This window comes from Neovison vison, chromosome 5 (assembly GCF_020171115.1).
Source record: "Neovison vison isolate M4711 chromosome 5, ASM_NN_V1, whole genome shotgun sequence".
In the NCBI taxonomy this organism is placed as follows: Eukaryota; Metazoa; Chordata; class Mammalia; order Carnivora; family Mustelidae; genus Neogale; species Neogale vison.
In genome coordinates this window covers 4,564,734-4,583,191 of record NC_058095.1, presented here as the reverse complement: position 1 = coordinate 4,583,191, position 18,458 = coordinate 4,564,734, and the positions used below count along the sequence as shown (strand labels likewise).

The 18,458-nt window shown below is 55.4% G+C and overlaps 1 protein-coding gene across 2 annotated transcripts in view; it reads left to right on the top strand.

Annotated features, from left to right (window-relative positions):
- Positions 1–18,458, top strand: part of MGAT5B (alpha-1,6-mannosylglycoprotein 6-beta-N-acetylglucosaminyltransferase B) — a 65,891-nt gene that overhangs the window by 32,998 nt on the left and 14,435 nt on the right. For both annotated transcript variants that reach the window (XM_044247349.1, XM_044247348.1), the window contains 4 exons: positions 10,250–10,381; positions 11,750–11,883; positions 15,215–15,345; positions 15,788–15,793. In XM_044247349.1, the coding sequence (XP_044103284.1) occupies positions 10,250–10,381; positions 11,750–11,883; positions 15,215–15,345; positions 15,788–15,793 (403 nt within the window). The remainder of the gene's footprint in view (positions 1–10,249; positions 10,382–11,749; positions 11,884–15,214; positions 15,346–15,787; positions 15,794–18,458) is intronic.

The window sequence follows — 18,458 nt, the reverse complement described above, 5'->3', positions numbered from 1 at the left end:
AAGAGCTGTCGTCTCTGTCCCTAGTGCAGGTCCTGAGTGCAGGATTGGGGCCTGGGGTTCAGACTCATTAGAAAGCGTGTGTGGATTCCTCCCAAGCACACATTTGCATACCTGAAAGCCCCCACTTTCCCCTCGGTTGCAGGGGGTGGACTGAGGAGGCACCCCTTGGAAGTGGCCCAGATAGTGGGGCCTCTCACGCCTCACCCAGGACATCAGGTGGGAAACTGCTGACCCGGAATGCACTGTGTCCCATGCCCTTTCTCAGATGTCCTTCTCCCCTGTGACAGATGGAGGCCAGGGCTGTGAGCTCCTCAGGCTCCTTCCGCCAGGACCAGCCCAACGCTGTCTAAATGCAGCTGAGATTTCGACACAGTTGTGTATCAGTTAGCTAGGGCCGCTGCGATGAAGCACCGCACACAGGTCTGACACACTCTGGTCTCACAGTCTGGGGGCTGGAGGTTCAAGGTCAAGGTGTCAGCAGGGTTGTCCTCCCGAGGCAGTGAGGGAGGGTCTGTCACAGACTCTTCCATGGCTTCTGGTGGTTTGCTGGTGACCTTTGGCGCTCACTGGCTTGTGAAGCGTCATCCCTATCTCTGCCTTCGTCTTCACGTGGCCTTTTCTCCGTGTACGTGTGTAGCAAACTCTCCTCTTACGCGCATGTGGGTCGTAATGGATCAGGCCATTAGACCTTATTTCAATCCGATTGCGTCTTTAACAGCCCCGTCTCCAGATGAAGACACTCCTCAGACACTAGGCGTTAGGACTCTGACATGAATTCTGGGGGGACGCAAAGCACCCTACAAAAAGAGAGTGACCTTCTGAGCTTGCAAAGGGGTCACGGGCAGAAATCCCGCTGAGCACACTCATCGCGTTGCTGTGGGCTCTGCAGGAAGAAGAGAATCATCCCGGAGCCTCACCTCCCAGCCTTAGGGAGCTGTTCCCTGCGGGCAGCACCAGGTTAACTGGAAAATAGGTCAATGAGACATGAAGGCGAGCCCAGTTCCGAGTCGCAGCATGGCTTCCGTGACAAGCCTCTCCCTGGTCTGGCTAAATGACCTGTACAGGGGAAGGCAGCGGGACGGAGATGCTGCGGCTCGGACGTGTGCTGTCGTTTGTCACAGATGTTCACGGCAGATGTCTCGGCCACTGACTAAGCAACAAGACTGGACGCATGAGCCGCTTTTCTCTGTTCCTCGTGTTCTGGTGTTTTAATTAACCAGCTCACTGGAGTGATGTTTGGGGCAATGCACAGAGCCCACATCTGGCTTTGCTGCTGCAAGGTGTTTCCGGCGAGAGCAATGCGCTCAGTAACGGGACTGCAGGGGCGGGGCTGCAGGGGGCGGGGCTGCGGGGGGGCGGGCAGTCACAGCCCTGCCCCCGCCCACCGAGCTCGCCGGGGCGAGGGGAGGCTCCGCCGGAGCCCCTGTCGGCTGCTCCCCTACTGGGTCCTCTGAATGCCCCATCCACAGTGGGCATTTTAAATGAAGCCTTTCCCTTCCTGCCTGGCCAGAACCAGCGGTGCTCATTAATTTTATTTGCATAATTTCAAGCATCATTAATAGTACATGGCATGAGGAAAAAATTACTGAGCTCTTCCTCCATCCATGAGTGAAATTGGGTTTAGTACAAAATTAGTTGACTTAACTGGCAAATGATGAAAGCTTGAGAGGAGGATGTTGAAATAAGAGGACGAGGAGGGAAAACTCGTGCCTGTCGGCATGGGGACCGGGTAGAAATCCGTCTTGTGGCCTTTTGATGTGATCAGTGTTGTTGTTTGTCCGAGGGAAATACTGGGGAGGGTCCCGGGAGAATGAGGGAGGCAGGGATCGCATCCCTGGCTTCTGTGCAGCCCAGCCCTCTGAGAGCCAGGCTGGGGGCCCTCAGGGTGCCACTGGCTGGGACTGGCTCAGACCGGCCTGAACCAGGCTCCAAGCCCTCCTGACTACTCCCCAGCCTCCTTCTCCAGGACCTTTTTCTCCAGGAGGGCTTGGAGCCATGGGCACCCATGGAGACGAGGCTTCTAGAAGGAGGGTGTCGTTGTGATGTCAGTTGCTGACCAGAAGCAAGAAGGGGACTGAAAATTGCCCAACGAATTTGGCCACGTAGAAGTCACTGTTGACCCTAGAAAGACCCATCTTGGCTGAGTTGTAGGGACGCACACCAGTGATGGGTGGGTTGTGGGCTGAGGGGGAGGCCAGCGCGGTAACAGCAAGGCCTCTGAGGTAGGAGCAAAGCTGATGAGAGGCCTCGGCCTCGGGGGAACCTGGCTGTGAGGGGAGCAGAGGCCTGGAGGCAGGTGACAGCAGAAGCACAGGGCAAAGTCGCTTGATTTATCGTCTCAGGGTTGTGGACCCCAGATGCCTGCCTTGGCTTGCTGCTCTGGCGGCGGTGCGGAGAGCCTGCGGGCGCCACGCCTGTCCTAGCTTCTCCCGGAGTGTGTCTGTCTCCGTGTCTAATCCCTCCCATGTGGGGACACCCCCATGCTGGATTAGAACCCGCCCTAAATGACCTCATCCTAACCTCATCATCTGCAACGACCTTCTTTCCAAGTAAGGTCACACTCCCAGGTGCTGGGGTTAGGACTTCAGCATCCTGGGGGGAACTCAGTTCACCCCCCGAAGCAGAAGGCGTGCTTGTTTACCTTTCAAGGTGGGAGAGTGCGGGTCGTGCTTACATGCTCGTGGGAAGGAGCCCGAGAAGGGAGCTGCTGAGGTTTCAGAACCGGGGTAGCGTGATGCCTGGCGGCCGGAGCCCTGTGTGGGTGTGGCGGGTGCCCAGCATCTGCAAGGAGTGAGGTGGAGGACGCGGACAAGACAGACACAGCCCCGGGCTTCCACCCGGATTTGTAGTGTGTTACCCATTGGGCGGGGGGGGAGAATTGAACCAGGTATGGCAAAACGGTAAGACTTGACAAGGCTGGGAAGTGGACTACGAGGTATTCATTTATCATTATATTATATTCTGTAATTTTCTGGGTGCTCTTAACATTTTATAACATATGAAGTACACGGATGGGGAGAAGGGAGGATGAGCCCATCCAGCACGTTTTGGCGCTTTGCTGACTCTGCAAACAGTGGTTGGTGTCCCTGCTACACATCCCAGCCACCCATTCCAAGCAGCAGCATGAGAGGCAAATGCTTAATTTATGCTAAAAAAAATCTCTCTGCCCCCTCACCCGGCTCCATTTTTCTTCTTCTTCCTTGGACTCCAAGGAGGTGCTTTAATCTCCTGTGTAGTGGCATCAGGGTCTGCGTGGCTGAACGCCACGGAAGGTGGGGGACCTCTGTGGTGGGCCCCCCCGCACCGCGCTGGCCTCGCCCTTCCTCGCCTCTCAGAGCCCCCCCCCCCACTGACTCTCCCCCATGCTGCGCTGAGCCACAGGGAGCGGAAATCTGTTTCTGACAAGTCTGACCAAGGCTTGACATTGGCCAGCAGACGGGATTGTACTGATGCCGTGGCCCGGGCACCATGCCCAGCTCCGGCCCGGTCCACACCGGGGCCAGAGGGCTACAGAGGAAAAGATGCTTAAAGGAGACCCAGGTGGGGTGGGCAGGACCATGGGGAGTGAGGGAAGAAACGAGGCACAAGCGGCCCTCTGAGGCCCTTGAAGGTAACAAGGTGGGATTTGTCTCTGGGAGGAAGCAAGAACCTGTCTCCGAGGCCTGGGGGCTATGGGTTCCCACGAGGGGGGTGGGGTCCAGCATTCGTCAGTCTTTGCTGACAGGGGGAGATCGCGCCAGGCGGCGGCTGGTGGGTAGACAGTGGGATGGGCTTCCTGGAGCCTGAAGCCCAGCAGAATGGGCAAAGCCCGGCCGCTTGGCCCCAGATGGACTGGCCTGGGGCTTATTTATTTCAGGGAAGTTGGCAGAGGCACAGGGTGGTACCTGTGAGCCCCCAGGGCTCCTTCCATCCCTCTCTGCACTCCTAAAGGGGCTTTGGTGAAAGGGAGGTCTTTTCCTGGGAGCCAGGCCCCTCTTTCCTAAGCTTTCCCCCAGAAGCCCCCGGGCCCCCCCAAGGAGGTGTCCAGCACCCCAGTGCTGTGTCTCTCTTTCAGCCCACGTCTCCCACGGGGCGTGTTCTAGTGGCATCGAGAGCAGCGCCTTCCCCTTCTTGGGCCCTCCAGGGCCCTGCGCTTGTCAGGAAGGTTTGTGTAAAACTGGATAGAATCGGGAGAGCCGCTGGGGTGAGAATCACCTGAGGACCTGGAAATTAACATCCCCATGCCCAGGCCCCAGCGGAGTGACAAGGCAGCCCCTCCGGGCCGGCCTGGGCATCGGAAGCCATCAGCTCTCTGGATTGTAACCTGCGCCGTCCAGCTACCTTTAAGGCGTAGCTTAGATGACAGAAGCTTGCTTTGCGCTCAGGCTTCCCTTCCCTGGATATTCATTATGTAAATTGGGGCCAGTCTGCAAGGAAGGAGGGCGGGAACAGCCAAAGGGATGTGTTCCTGTTTCTCTGACCACATCCTCGCTGTGCCGGGAGCTGGAGGGAATGTGTGGTTTCATCCAGCTCTCCTGGGAGCGGAGGCCCTATTCTTAGACCTGAGTTTGCTTTGTAGGAAGGAATGCTGGGGAAGAAAGTGTCAGCTTTGGACACTGGTCCCAGTGCAGGCTGGGAGGGAGGCTGCATTTCTCTTTTAGAAACCTCCGGCCCTTGCTCCTTTGTGGCCTTTGAGTATGGAGCACATTCTGGCTGCTGGAGAGCAAGAGTGCATCGTGGGCAAGGGAAGAAAATACTGCAGGACAGCGGAATTCCTCTCTCTTTGGTGATCCCGGCTACCCTTCCGGAGCATTTCCTGAGATGCCCAGTTAACTCTCTGGGCCCCTTTCTTTCTGTGCCCTTTGCTCTTGGGCAGAGGCGGGGTCTGCTCCAGAAACAAGCCATGGGAGAGAAATGGGGGCAATTTCCGTGCTCAGGAGATGCGTGCTGGACAGGGTCGGAGGGATAACGGGCGCCCGAGGAGGCCGAAAAGTCCTGGGCTCCTGCAGCCAGTGTGCTCCCAGCAATGAGATGGGCCAAGGAAAGCAGAGGATCCCTGTATGCCCTTAGCACCTGGAGCCAAGGATCTCTGAACACTTTGTGAGAATTCTTTTTAATTAGGTCCTTCCCACACAGAGAGGAGAGGGAGGGAGAGAGAGAATAATTTGTTCCAGAATTTGAGCACTACCTGGAGAGATTATTTCCAGCCACAGACCAAAGGTACAGGGAGAAATAGAACCAGAGCATTTTTAGCCTGGAAGGGACCATGGAGATCCCTCCGAGCGTCATGTTATGGGAGTGGAGGCGGACACCAGAACAGTCTGACGTCTGGCCAAGGCCCCCTAGCAAGTTCGTGCTGGAGCCCAGGAGTGATTTCCGTTGTGCCAAAACCCAGCATTTTGATTCCCTGCTTAGGATTCTTTTTCTTTTTTCTTTGACAATTTATTATTTATGTTAGAGCCAGCGAGCAGGGGGAAGAGCAGAGGGAGAGAGAGAATCCCAAGCAGACTCCCTGCTGACCATAGAGCCCAATGCGGGGTTTGATCTCACAACCCTGAGATCATGACCTGAACCGAAATCAAGAGTCGGACATTCGTTCAACTGACTGAGGAGCCCAGGGGGCTCTGAAGAATTTTTTTTTTCTTTCAATTGATCACAGACTGTTGTTTTCCCTCCCTCCTTGTCCCATCTACCCATCCTACCTTTTGATCTTTTAGCAAAGAGTATCTGAGTTTCCCCGTCTCTGGCTGTGTGCTGGGCCCCCTACGTTCTGGCCAGCTGGGATCCAGGGGCTACTTAGGGACACGGCATGTCCTGTGGGACTGGGCACGGGCCCCTGCGTGTGAACAGTTTGGCTTTTTAAAACATATATAGTCAAATACACATAACAAAATTTACTCTCCTAACCATGTTTACGTGTACGGTTCAGTGGTATCAAGTATATTCACGAGGCTGTACAGCCATTGTGATCATCCCTCTCCTGGACTTTCTCCTCCTTCCACACTGGAACTCTGTCCCCCTTAAACACGAACTCCCCATTGCCCCTCACCCCAGGGGCATGGGTGCATTTTGGGGTTGGGTGTGGCGGCCCCATGATAACCAGGTGCGTTGTAGAAAAGCCCGGTTTCCCAAGGTCACCCCCGTCCCCCACCCCTTTCATCCTGTATTCAGGCTCCCGCGCAGGTGGCCTGGGGACATTTAGAGATACATTCCAGCCACTCAGTTTGGCAATTCCACATAGACCCCCGTCCTTCCCAAGCACGGTGTAGGGTAGTGGGCAGTGCCAGGTGGATGCGTGTGAGGTCTTTGCCTGGGGAGCCGCTGGTTCTCCCTCCCAACCACCCGGTGGCCCTGTGGTGTGCTGGGGCTGGGGAGGCCCCCCGATGTCCCCTCTGCCCCCAATCCAGCCCTGGGTGTAGAGTCCAAAGGGGAATGAGGAATTTGGCATTGGAAAGAAGGAACCGTCCAGAGGGGGCCTCTTGAGACGTCCGCACAGAAGGCGGACAGGTCCAGCCGAGCCTTCCGTGGGCACCCTTGGCTGAAGGCTGTCGGGAGACGGCGTTTTTCAGCTCATGTTGCTGCTGCAACCAACCACTCAGCATAAAATGGCCTGTAAATGCGAGCTAAAATTACCGTCGAGGAAACCACATTCCCCTCCTCCCGGCCGACCCTGTCTGCCACCCTCCCAGCAGACTCCGAGTCCCTGTGACCAGAGGGATGCGGCGGCTGTGGGTGCTTCTCCCCACTCACGTCGCCTTAAATGGAAAACCCTTGTTTTCTAGAGCTGGGTACCCCAGGCGCCCTTCACTAACTCCCCCTGGGAAGGGTGCTGTTTTCTGTCTCCTCTCCTTCCTGTGGGATGGCTTTGCAGGGCAAGCGGGGGCACTGGTGTCCCTGTCCCGAGGTGTCCCAGGAGACTGCCCCCCACTCCCGAAGAGCCAAGAGCTGAGACAGCCATCAGCCTTGAGCATCCCTTACCCGCTGTCTCTCTCCGGATATGCTGTCCTTGGCCACATCGTCCGCCTTTAACCAGTCCTTCCTAAGGGGGTTCACTTGCTTCGTTGGTTTGTTCATTCATTCCTGAACACAGCAGGTGTTTGTTGGGACAAGTCCTGTCCCAACCCTGGCCTTTCAAAGATGCCCTGGCCCTGTCCTCATGGGCCCCAGTGGTAAGGAGGTGACTCTGGACGGTGCAGGGCGGGGGCTGAAGCAAGCGGTGGGTGAGCGCAGGGGCTGCGTGTCTCTCTGCCAGGAGTCCAAGGAAGGCTTCCCAGAGGAGGAAGCAAGGTCCAGGAGGTGCGGAGTCATCTGAGCGGGATTAAAACCGCGTTTACGTTGTGGAAAGATCTCTCTAGGAAAGAGACAAAACTGGAGGGACACAGAGCAGAGAGGAAATTATCTCAAGATTCGAGGTGACAGATGACAGAACCTTACATGAGGGGGGTGTGTGCGCAGGTGGCGTGGGGGGAGGGGGGAGGGAAGGAGTGGCCAGGCCCAGAAGGTCAGGAGGCAGGACGGATGACAAGAGGAAAGGATATTTAGTGGGACTTTCACTCACCTTGCCTCAGTCGATCCTACCAGGAACCCTTTGCAGGAGCCGTTTTTATTGGTCTGTGACTGAGGAGGAAGACGAAACTCCAGGAAGCTTGTGAGCCCTCAGGGGTTAGCCACAGAACTGGGACCGCAGCCCAGGCTCTGCTGGCAGCCGGGGCTCGGATTCGGGGGATGGCACTAAGGTCCCACCACCCGCCGTCCCACTGTCTGCCGCCTGGCCAGCCCAGGGAGGCAGGAGAGCCTAGCGGGCGAGAATGTGGGCTCCGGAGCCCAGCTGCCTGGCTGCCAGGCCCCGCTCCGCGGCTTCCCGGCTGTGCCATCCTGGTAAATTACCAACTCTCTGTTTCCTCGTCTGGAAAGAGTGGAACAGGATTAGAATGGGTCTCATCTCATAGGGTGGTCGCTCAGACGAAAGGATTGAACGAGTTACTAAACTGAAAGCCTGTAGCCTGGTTCCCGAGTTCAACATTTTAGCCCCCAGGGTGGCGAAGATGATGGCAGGTACTTTAGAACATCTGGGCAGACTCTGTCCCAGGGCAGAGCTGCTCGTCTGCCCTCTCAGTGGTCCTGGGGTTTGGGGCAAAGGCCAGGGCTGTGGGCAGTAACGGAGCAGCAGGAGGAAGCCTGCACGATACTGTCGGCACCACACCAGGACACGTGGCCTGACCTGTAACGTGGGAAAGTAGGCCTGTTTCCGTGCAGGTGGCAGCAAGCGGACCCACCTAACGGCTGGTGCTTTCAGAATTGTCGGCCAGTTTTCCCAGGCCCCACTTCCCTGTGGGAGGGGCAGCCACCACCCTCCTGGTTCCTGCAAGGAAGGGACAGCAGAATCATTTGTCCTTCTGCCCATGGCTCTCCGTTGAGCGGGGAGAAGTGGGGAAGGGGATAGTGTCTGTCTATAACTGGAGCTTTTGTAGCTCAGAGCAAAAATGTGGCTTCTTTGTAGGGCATCAGCCTTACCAGAGGAGTTTGTGGGGGCGAGAGAAAGCCCAGGCTCGAATACGGATGTAGGGATGTCCTACAGAGTCGAAGGCAAAGTCTGCTCCACTTAAAAATGCCACCAAATATTTCATGAGTCTCCAGGCTGTGGGAGCGGTTTCCTGTGATGGCTCCAGGCCCCTGCGGTCTGCTCATTCTCCTTTGCTTTCTGGGTATTTCCACAGGAAAAAAAAAAAAAAATTCTCACGAAGCCTGCCCTGCCTTAGAAGTCCTGGTTTTGAGCCTCCCGTGGGGTGGTCTGGTTGGAGAGAGGGGATGCATATGGGAGCTGGATGAATTGGGAGGGCGCCCTTGGCCAGTGTTCTCTATACAGATGAGAAATGGGAGACTCTGGTTATTAGGGTTTTGCATTCTCCTCTAGGCACTTAGCAGCCAAGGTTCTAACATGGCGGGGGGAGCTGGGTTGAGTCTGGGGTACGCTGGCTGGTGGGGAACAGGCACAGGGACAGCCCCTGCCCCCTGCTACCCTTCTCTGTACGGCACAGACCCTTGGTTCCTCAGTCCCCATCACACATCACACGCAGCCTCCCCTCCGTCTTTCCATCATAGCCTTGCTATCCGGTTCCCATAAACTCCGCTGTGCTTGGGGGACGGTGTGTGCAGCGCCCCCCGCCCCAGCCCCTGGTTGTGACCTGCAGAGCGTGAGCAAACAGAGCACATAGACGTCCAGGCTAGTAGTTTTCCACCTGGCTTGAACGGGCTCCAGGAGCCCAAGATGTGACCCAGGCAGCTCACCCATTGTGGCCCTTTGCTGTTGATGAGCCCATGATTTTGTCCGAGCTCCTCACCTACCCGGCCTGAGTCTGCTCTTCACATGGATCCTGAGGGGCTCACTGAGAGGTCTCTGGGACGCCGTCCAGCGCAGGCATCCACGAATCCAAGGGAGATAAGAACTCAGGGGAGGTGGGTGGCTGCTGTGGGGTCCCCAAAGAAAGGCGGGCTTTTCTACTCCCTGCCTGGCTCAGGGGCTCAGGGAGTCTGAATGCCTCCATCCCCTCAGAAGGGTTGGTTGTGCCGAGCCTGGGTTCCTGGATGGGGGCTAGGGGGTCCCTACAAAGGAATACACACTGGCAGCTGTAGCCATGTCCTCTAGGCTCCACAAAGATGACCCAAAGGCTCTGGCACTGGGTCATCAGAGGAAAACCTTTGCGTACATGGTCTGGCCAGTGGGGTGACCCTGTGGGGCAGGGCTGGGCATCTCCCTGGGCCACAAGCCAGTCAGCAGAGCAGAATTTTGTCTTCTGATGCAGGACTTTCTGCTCCAGACACTGAAACTGCTCTAAGGACCATAGCGAGCTTTTATGGCAATTTGGGAACCCTAGATAAAGGTGCCCCCACTGGGCGGACCCAGCCCTGCAGGGAGCACGTTTGTGCAAATTTACAAAAGGTGCTCCTTCCACCTGGCAGGTAGCCCAGGCCAGGGGTACAGCTTGGGAAACTAGCCCAGGCTGGATCCCAGTCCTACTTGCTCTTATTGGAGTTTGTTGTGCAGTGAGAAACCTAGGCTACTGGACGTGGCCGCCCCATTCACTTCCTTTTCAAGTTTGCCAACACTCATGTGTCATCCTCACGTTCCTTTACAGTGCCCCCTCCCCCATGTTTATCCTGGGCTATAAGAACTGGGGTGGCTCCAGGAGCCCCAGACTCAGGGATGGTTGGGGAAGATGGGTTTCTGCTGTCCTCCTGGGGCTCAGATTCTGAAGGGCTCTTCTCTCAGTAACTTAGGGGTGCCGCCAGGCCGGGGGAACTGCCCGCTCACCATGCCCTTGCCTTTCGACCTCATCTACACCGACTACCATGGCCTCCAGCAGATGAAGCAGCACATGGGACTGTCCTTCAAGAAGTACCGGTAGGAGGGCACGGGCGGGTGGTGCCCTGCCCCATGTCCATAGGAGGCCTTCCTTCACACCCTGCTGGCTAGCCCCCCGGGGTGGGGGGAACTGCCTTATCCTAGGTTCTGCGGTGGGCGGGGCGGGAGGCTCGCCCTGCCTCTGTTCCCCCCCACCCCGCCATTAGTGTCCTTCCCCAAGTAGCTCTGCCTCCTGGCTGGCTCAGAGTGGGAGTCTCTTCAGTGCCCCTCGGCTACAGGGCAGGCTGGGGCAGGGCTCAGAGGTTACCTGGTTGGGCCGGGGTGCAGGGGAATGGCAGGGAAGAGTGGAAGGAATGGGACACTCGACTGGTGTGACCTCGGCTCATGGGGTCTCAGCACCCCTCCTCCTCCCTCTTCCCACCCTCCCTCCTCCCTGGGTCTGCAGGAAGGCCAGTGCCATCTCTCCCAGTCTCTGCAGTCAGCAGGATGTAGGGTTTAATGTAGCACAGAGAGCCCTGCTCTTTCCTACATTTGCTCCAGTCCCAGTGACTACTCTGCATGATTTTATTAGGTAAAAAAATGACAGGCAGTATTATTGGTTTTATTATTAATGCGTGTTCTTCACGCACGCGGTGCCGCCGCCTCCCACCCCCACCCCTTCTCCAGGGGAATAGTGCCGACCTCAGCAGTCTGTGGACAATTCTGGGTCACCGGGAAGGACGTGAGGCTGCTTGGGGCGGGGGGCTCTCTGAGTCTCCGCCATTCCCTTCGGGTGCCTGCACCCGGGGGTGAAATGGATGGAGGGAGCGGTTTGGGGGCAGAGACAGAGCCTCTGTCCAGCCGGCAGGTGCCTCTGAGGTGGCGGAGCTTTCATCCCAGAGGACACGTCAAAGCACTGCCTGCCCAGAGATGGCAGTGGCTGGTCCCCCAGGGCCCTGCCCTTCCGCGTCGCAGCCCAGATAGGCCAGGGGCATCCTGGAGGTGCCAAGTTCTTGGGCAGGGGGGCTGTGAACTTGAATTACTGCTGCAGCATGCTCAGGAAAGTGCAAATCCTGCAGGGGGAAGGACCCCCACTCCAGGCAGTGCCCCCTCCTAGGCGCTCTTGGGGCAGCCATAATAAGAAGTTTCTGAGTGAGGAGTCCATGGTTCAGGCATCGCCACCCAACCCCGAGACAGCTGGGCTGTTGTCGTCCTCACGTGACAGACGCTGAAGCTGACTCAGAGAGGTTAAGGCACTTGCCTGTGGTCACACAGCTAGGTAGTCTGGGCCCTGGCTCTGACCGCACACTGCAGTACCGGCCCCGTGGCTGGCAACCGCGCCCTCGCTGGAGCAACCCAGCCCAGAGACACACGAGAGGTTACTGACCCTGGTTCCTCATGCACCGCCCACCCCCGGGCGGGGAGCAGGTGCCGAATCCGGGTCATTGACACCTTCGGGACAGAGCCCGCATACAACCACGAGGAGTACGCCACGCTGCACGGCTACCGGACCAACTGGGGCTACTGGAACCTCAACCCCAAGCAGTTCATGACCATGTTCCGTGAGTCCTGGCCACAGGGCATGGGTGGGGTCAGAGGCAGACGGGGTGTCCTCGTGGTTCTCAGGTTCTCCCTCAAGCCTGGGAGGAGGCGGAGTCTCCTTGCTTTCCTTCCTGGGCTGGCCCAGGCACCTGCCCACTCCGGGAAAGCCTGGCTTGCCCTTCGGCAAGTGTGTGAGCCAGAAAGGAAGTCTCTTGCGGTGTCTGGGGAGCAGCTGGGGTGGTGGGGCTTCCGGCCTGGCTTAGGAGGAACGTGGCGACCTTTCCGCCATGGAAGGACGTGGCCTAGGCCTCCAGCATCTCATGTGCTCAGAGAGCTGCTGAGTGCACCTTCCAGGACAAAAAGGTTTCGGTGACCTTGTAGCAAGAGAGGCCAGAGGTACACTGGAGAGCTCGAGGGAGCAGCAAAGGGGCAGGACGGCCAGGCTCTTCTAAGTGGAGGGAACAGATAAGTGGAGATAGACGCAGAAAGAACTGGAAGGTTCTGGAAATGCATGAGCTCCAGCAGGCGCCAACAGTGGGGTTGCTGAGGAGTGAGGTTGGGGGCTGGGACCCCTGCGGAAACCCTCTGACCAGGGCGTCAGGCAAGGAATGCCGTTTAGAGCTGAGCTTTAGCTGTTTTTCACGAGTCTCTAAAACGCACAGGTGCGCTGACTTGACCCTCACGTGCAGTGAGCTGCAAATGGTTTAATCCTTTCTTGACAGCCAAGGGTCAGTTCTCGCTCTCTCCGTGGTGCGCAAGCCTGGCCTTTGGGGACAGCAGAGGTGTGCGGAGCCGGGTGCCCTTGCTAAGTGGCCCCTTCTCCTGTCACTGTTTGATGTGGTGGTTTTTCTCCTCGTTGGGAGGCTGTCAGCTGTCACAGTTAATTGCCGTCAGTATATCTGCCTCCAGCAGCGTCCTGCACATCTAATTTGTGGCTCTTTGAAGGCTCTGGGTCAGAAAGCCAGATAAGCACCTTTTGTTAGGATGTGTCTAAATGAAGCCAACAAAGCAGGGTCCTGAGGAACTTGCTCAGAAGTAAAGAATCTGGTCTTTATTTAGCCTGTCAAATTAATGTGCCTCTGCGGGATGCTTAGGGTCCTTCTTTGTCTTACTCCACAGGTTCTAGGACCTCTTAGAGGCAGATACCATTTCTGGACCCATAAGCAATGGCTTGATTGGATTCCAGAATTTGGGGAGGTGGGCAGGCTCTTTGGAACCCAGGGGAGGGCACTGAGTCCCAGAGGACAGAGGTCACATGGCTCTCTGGGGCAGCCGACTCTGGAGGGAAGGAGGTGCGGTCAGTTGGGGGTGGGGGGATGCTCCAGGCTGTGGAAGCAGCTTATGTGACAGCAGAGAGCAGAAGTGGGCACAGAGCTTGGCAGTTAGCTCACTTGCAAGGCGAGCATTGAGCTATGAGTCTGGCAAGAGGAACATGGAGGACCTGGGGGCAGAGGGTAGGGGTCTTCTAGCCCCAGTTCCTCAATTTATGCCAAATACCATAATTCAAGAATCACTGTAGGTCTTGAGCCGGGGAACGTCATGGAGGAAAATGGTTTTTTGGTTTGTTTTTAAGATTTTATTTATCAATTTGAGAGGCAGTGGGGAGTGGGGAGGAGCAGAGGAGCAGAGGGAGAGGGACAAGCAGACTCCATGCTGAGCGTGGAACCCGATGCAGGGCTCAATCTCATGACCCTGAGATCACAACCTGAGCTGAAATGAGAGTCGGATGCTCAACCGACTGAGCCACCCAGGTGCCCCGAGAGAAAGGTTTTTGAGGCACATTATTCTGGGAGATTACAGATGGCCAAAGGGGCAATGGTAGAGGTAGGGGAAGCAGGAAAGGGGGTAAGAGACTTCTGCAGTAATCTACACTGAGAAAATGAGCACTTACGTGGAGTAGGGCCCTCTGGATATGGAGTTCCAAACTGGAAAACTCCTATTCATCCTCCAAAACCCCAGTCCAAAGATCTCCTTCATTTCCTGCCACTTCCACGGATTCCCTCATTTGCTGTTGCTCCTTCGCCTCTATTTTTATACCTTTTAAGTCCAATTCTGTAAAAGTGTATGTTGAAGTGTGTTAGAGCTATTTGCTTATACCTTAATTCCACCCTCAGATATTATGAACCACTCAAAAGGGGGCACTGATTGATTTACCCTTATCTCCCTGGAACCTATCAGGGTGCTCAGAAAATTTTAATTGATTGAATAAAGTAAAGAAACAGAACAAAAAAGGAAGAGAGAGACTTGCCAGTTTTAACGATACACAAGTCCAGGAAGGAAGCCATGAGCAGACCCGCTTCCCCGTCTACCCAGCGTGGGCTTTCCTGTGGCCGAGACAAAAGCACAGGAGCGGAGCCACAGAGGGAGGGCACAGACCCCGTGCAGGGCATTTTCTCATCTAGGGAAAGGGAGGAGAGCCCTCCAGGCAGAGGGAACCGCAGGGGCAAAAACTTGGAGGTAGGGAAGGAAGGATGTGTCCACCCATTCATGAGCTGGCACCCAGGCTCTCCCCAGTGCTGGGGAAACAGAAGTGAGCGAGTCAGAGGCCCTGCCCTCCTGGGGCTTATATTCCGACACCAGTGAACGATCAATTAGATATGTGATACCATGTCTGGCCGGTGAATGGCAGGTGAGGGGCAGAGGGTGACAGGCCCAGGGAGGACCTCTTGGCAGGACCCTGATAGCAAGCAATCTGCAGAGGGAGTGCACCCAGCAGGGTCTCAGGAGGGAGGAAGAGAGGCTGTCAGAGGGGCGGTGGGGGCAGATCCTGCAGACTTGTGGGGACCTTAGCTTTTGGGGACCATGGCAGGGTTTTGTGCAGAAGGACCTGGTCTGACCTAAATCTGAAAGCCTTTCCCAGGAGAAAAGGCAAGGCCAAGAGAATGGCAGAAATGGGGGCAGGCAGCAGATCATGGGGGCCAGGACAGAGAGGGTGGTCCCCGGGCCAGGACATCGTGATGGAAGAAGTCCCACCTGGGTAACACAGGCTCTGCCTATGGGTGTCGGCAGTGAGAGAAGAGGGGAGAAGCCAAAGGCCTGAGCCAGTCTCAGAGGATTCTGATGGAGGCAGGGTCCTGACTGTGCCTGTCGGCTTACAAGAAAGGGGGCCTGATGACCTCCAGGCTTTCCCTCGGCTTGAGGCTTTGTGACAGTCTCTGGGAGCAGGAGATGCCCGGGCTGGGGACACTGATGATGTGAGTTTCCCCTCCTCCACCAGACCCCATACCTGCCAGCCCCCTGTCCCCATCCCTGTCAAATGGGGCCCCCTCTGACGGGGCTGGTCCAGGTAGACCCGGGGCGTGGCCTTGGCTGTGCGGCAGCCCCCTTCCTGACCCCGTGGTCTGGCTGTAGCTCACACCCCGGACAACTCCTTCATGGGTTTCGTGTCGGAGGAGCTCAACGAGACGGAGAAGCAGCTCATCAAAGGCAGCAAGGCCAGCAACATGGCCGTGGTGTACGGCAAGGAAGCGAGTATCTGGAAGGTAAGCACGGGCTCCCCGGGAGCCCCCACCTCCAAGACCTGGCTCTGTCCGCCACCCCCGGCTCCAGACTCCGAAATGTGCCCACTGACGGGTCAGAAAAGAGAGGTCCCTAAATGCCACTGAAGAGACCCAGCCAGGGGGCTGCTAACCTGCCCCACCCCCCAGCCCCCACCTTTCTGCAACAAGCCCAGATGTCTTTTAGCAAGGACTGTGACCTAACGTGTCACCCTCCCTAGGGCCGCATCTACAAACACTGTGAGCCCGGCAAGGGGGTTAGGCTAGACTTGGGGCCTCTGAGGGCTGGGAGGCAGTACAGGAGGCAGAACCCCACTTTCAGGGCGGGCTCCCTGGAGAAGGGTGCCCGTGTGGGAGGCTGTGTGCTCACTGCTCACTGACCTGTTCTCTGTCCTCTTTCCTCTGTGCCCTCCCGGGAACGAGGCAGCTCCAGGTAAGGTGCCTGCCGGCCACGCCCTCCTCCTGCTCCCCTCTGCTCTCGGTAGGCTGTCCCCTGACCCCGCGGGCTGCAGGGGGAGGGATGAGAGGTCATTCTCCCGTGATGCGAAAGGAGCGGGCTGCCACGGGAGCCCAGGGCACTGGGGAAGGTGTGGCACGGACTGTGTCTGCTTTTACTAGAAGGCTAAGGCACTGCCCTGAGAGAGCGAGAGGTTACAAAGTCTGGGAAGAGAAAGGCTTTATCTCTAGCTCAGGCGTCTCTGTGACAGCCGGGAGCAACACTGTTCTGCAAGAGACCTGAAAGAAAGTCCTTCCAAAAAAAGACATCTTTGCTCTGGTCTTGGCAACTGGAGGAAGTCGGAGGTGGCCGGATGAAAAGGATGAGGAGAGCCTCCTGGGACCGAGCACCCCAGAGTTCAGGGGACCAGGTGGCAGAGAAACAGAGGAGGCAGGATGGTGGGGGTCCTCGTGGGAGCAGCAGCTGGGATGAGGGCGAGCGTTTGGGTGAATTTTGTGCCAATGGAGGCCTGTCTTATTCTGGGTCCCCAGAAGGGAGGCCTCGAGGCTCAGGCCTGGTGCTATTTTGTGAGAGCATGTGGCCCAGGGGACAGGAGTGCAGGATGGGAGAGAGGCAGACCCACCCTTGCTGCTGGAGGAAACAGGCCAGACATCAGAAGGGCCATCTGCGGGGGGGGGGGGGGGGGGGTCATGTGGGACTTCTCAGTTGGCGTGTCACGGCCTGTGGATAAATCATGAGATGAGCTCAGAGCTCTGGGGTTTTCTTCCTAACCTTGCTGAGGTACAGTTGACAGGGAAAATGGTGTATTCTTAGGGTATGCAGAATGGTGGCCCGAGACACACATATATTGTGAAATGACTGTCGCGATCAAGCTGTCTTAACACACCGTCACCTCACGCAGTCACCCCTGCGTGTGCGGGCAAACATGCGCACGTGTGTGTGCAGAGAACCCAAAAGACCTATTATTTAAAAAAAAAAAAAAAAAAGACCTATTATTCTCTCAGCAAGCTTCAAGTATACAGTACAGTATCGCTGACCACAATCACCGTGCCATTCGTGGTATCCCTGAACTTAATCTTCATACGACTGAAAGTTTGTCCTTTTGACCAACCTCTCCCCATTTCCACACTCTGAGCCCCTGGCGACCACCGTTCTGCTGTTTTTACAAGTTCCACTCTTTCGGATCCCACCTAGAAGTGGGATCATGCCATATTTGTCTTTTTCTAACTTAGGGAGTCTCGATAAGCCTTTTAAAAGGAAGCAAAATATCAGAGGGAACATCAGAAGACCTCACATGTATTAAGAGTAAATATTGTTCTAAGATTTTATTTTTCTTAAATAATCTCTACACCCAACATGGGGCTTGAACTCACAACCCCGAGATCAAGAGTTGCGTGCTCCACAGACTGAGCCCACCAGACGCCCCAAGAGTAAATATTGTTTTGCGAAATTTGAAGTTTACATATATGCATACATGCACACACACTTTACATGCATACGTACACACATACATGTGCATACATGCATACCTACCTGCATGGATACTCGTGTGTATGGGTAAGAAAGGTTGCTGAACAGTATATCTAACATGAACCCCTTTGTGTATGTGTTTTAAGGAAAATGTAAATATGCTTTGAATGCATTCAAGTTCTGAGAAGGTATACAAGGGGATAAGGAAGCCGCTGTTGATGGCGTGTGGAGCCATTCTCCCCGCACTTCACTCTCTTGGTTTGATTTTTCTTCTGTGAGTCTGTTTAGTTTTACATGATGTAGTCCTTTTACATTTAGTGTGACTTCTAATATATTTGGCTTAGAATCTACCATTTCCACTTCACTAGCTGATCTCTATAACTTTTTCTTGCCTCGTTCCATGTTCTTTTCCCTCTCAGGCATTCTTTTATACTGATCTGTATTTTGAAATTCATCCCCCTTTTTAGCAGACTCATTATATTCTCTCCTAGTCTTGTGGTTGCTTCAATAAAGATGACAACATGCATCCTTGACTTACCAAGTCTCATGTATATAATACCTTTCCCTTTTATTGGATAATAAAAGAACCTTGAAATGCTTTAAATACATTCCCCCAGCTTGTGTACTCTCATTTTATTTTGATTTCCTGAGAACGCCCTTACTTCATCCTTATTCTTAGTGGATATGTTCGCTGTGTATGAAATTCTAGCTTGGTGGTTACTTTCTTTCAGCATTATGAAAATACTCTATTGTCTTTTGGCTTCTGTGAGCCTCGTTGTTCCTTTAAACGTAATTTGTCGTCTTTCTCTGCTTGCTTTTAGGACCTCTGTGTGTTTGGTTTTCAGTAGACTTATGGTCATGTGCTTCCATGTGGTTTTCTCTGGATTTACCCTACGTGGCATTTGTAGATCTTTTTGAACCTTGGTCTGATCTGTCATGAGTCTTAGAAAATTTTCAGTTAGTCTCTAAATATTGCTTTTGCTCCAGTCTCTCTCCTGTGCTTCTGGACTCTGTTTCTACATACATTAGACTCCAACACTTCCCATTGTCTCTTACATTCTTTTCTGTGATTTCCACCCTTCCTCTATGCTTCATTCTGGATGTTTTCTTTCATTCTTTCACTTAATGAATTCTGTCCTCAGCGGGGTCCAACCTGCTGTGGAATCTGTCT